This window comes from Daktulosphaira vitifoliae, unplaced genomic scaffold, assembly GCF_025091365.1.
Source record: "Daktulosphaira vitifoliae isolate Bord-2020 unplaced genomic scaffold, ASM2509136v1 Scaffold_4508, whole genome shotgun sequence".
Lineage (NCBI taxonomy): Eukaryota > Metazoa > Arthropoda > Insecta > Hemiptera > Phylloxeridae > Daktulosphaira > Daktulosphaira vitifoliae.
Window position 1 is genome coordinate 1 of NW_026104068.1, and position 907 is coordinate 907.

Consider the following 907-nt stretch of genomic DNA (forward strand, 5'->3'; position numbering starts at 1 on the left):
GGTACTGATATAATAGATATTTATAGCTACTTATATATTATAGTACCTCATGTATCTTATTTCTTATAGTTTCATGGTACTCATCTGTATTACAAAGTAACTGAGATAGAAGTTCGTAAGTAACATTTCCAACGTTATTTGGATTTACAGTTGTTGTATCTAAAATGTTCCTGGGTTTAGTTAATATTTTGTGAATATTTTTCGGATATTCTTTAGTTGATATTTGAAATTTTAAACCTAATTTCTCGCATTTTTTCTTACGCAACGCTGTGTCCATTGGATTATAGAAGTTATGATTGTTTAGCGTTACGTCTTCAAAAACAGATACGTGATCTATGTTAGATTCAAATTTCTTATGGAATATCACTTCTTTAAGAGGTTCATCTCCGATTACCTAAATATAATCAAATTGTTTGTTTATTGTCATACTATTTATTTTATAATTAATGATTTTTAATATGAAATTGACTGTAAATTTAATCTCAAAGTTTATATTTATAGAGTCTCCAAAAAAATATAATTTAAATATATGAACACTATTTTCTCAAAAATGATAAATGAGCAAACTATTAATTTTTTAAAATAATGGTTGNATGAACACTATTTTCTCAAAAATGATAAATGAGCAAACTATTAATTTTTTAAAATAATGGTTGAATACAAATTTAATTATAATATAAAAAAACTTACCGCTGATTTAATGGATTTTAACACACCTAAACCCTTTAATCATGTTACAAAAATTAATTTAATAAGAAAATAATAAAACTTAAATGGATGCATAATCGTAATTATTATATATGTTATTTATAATTATTGACAGTCAAATATGTTTCAAAGATTATTTGCAAAACATAAAAGAAACTTAAAATACTAGAAAATTATATGCATTGTAACACATGTCTGA

At 23.3% G+C, this 907-nt stretch overlaps 1 protein-coding gene across 1 annotated transcript; it reads right to left on the reverse strand.

Annotated features, from left to right (window-relative positions):
* Positions 1 to 46: 46 nt before the first annotated feature.
* On the reverse strand, positions 47 to 851 carry LOC126910112 (uncharacterized; the record flags this gene model as incomplete). Its single annotated transcript, XM_050692500.1, is given in 2 exon segments — positions 47 to 394; positions 691 to 851. A coding segment is annotated over 1 exon segment (231 nt), but the record flags the coding sequence as incomplete, so codon positions are not given.
* Positions 852 to 907: the final 56 nt, after the last annotated feature.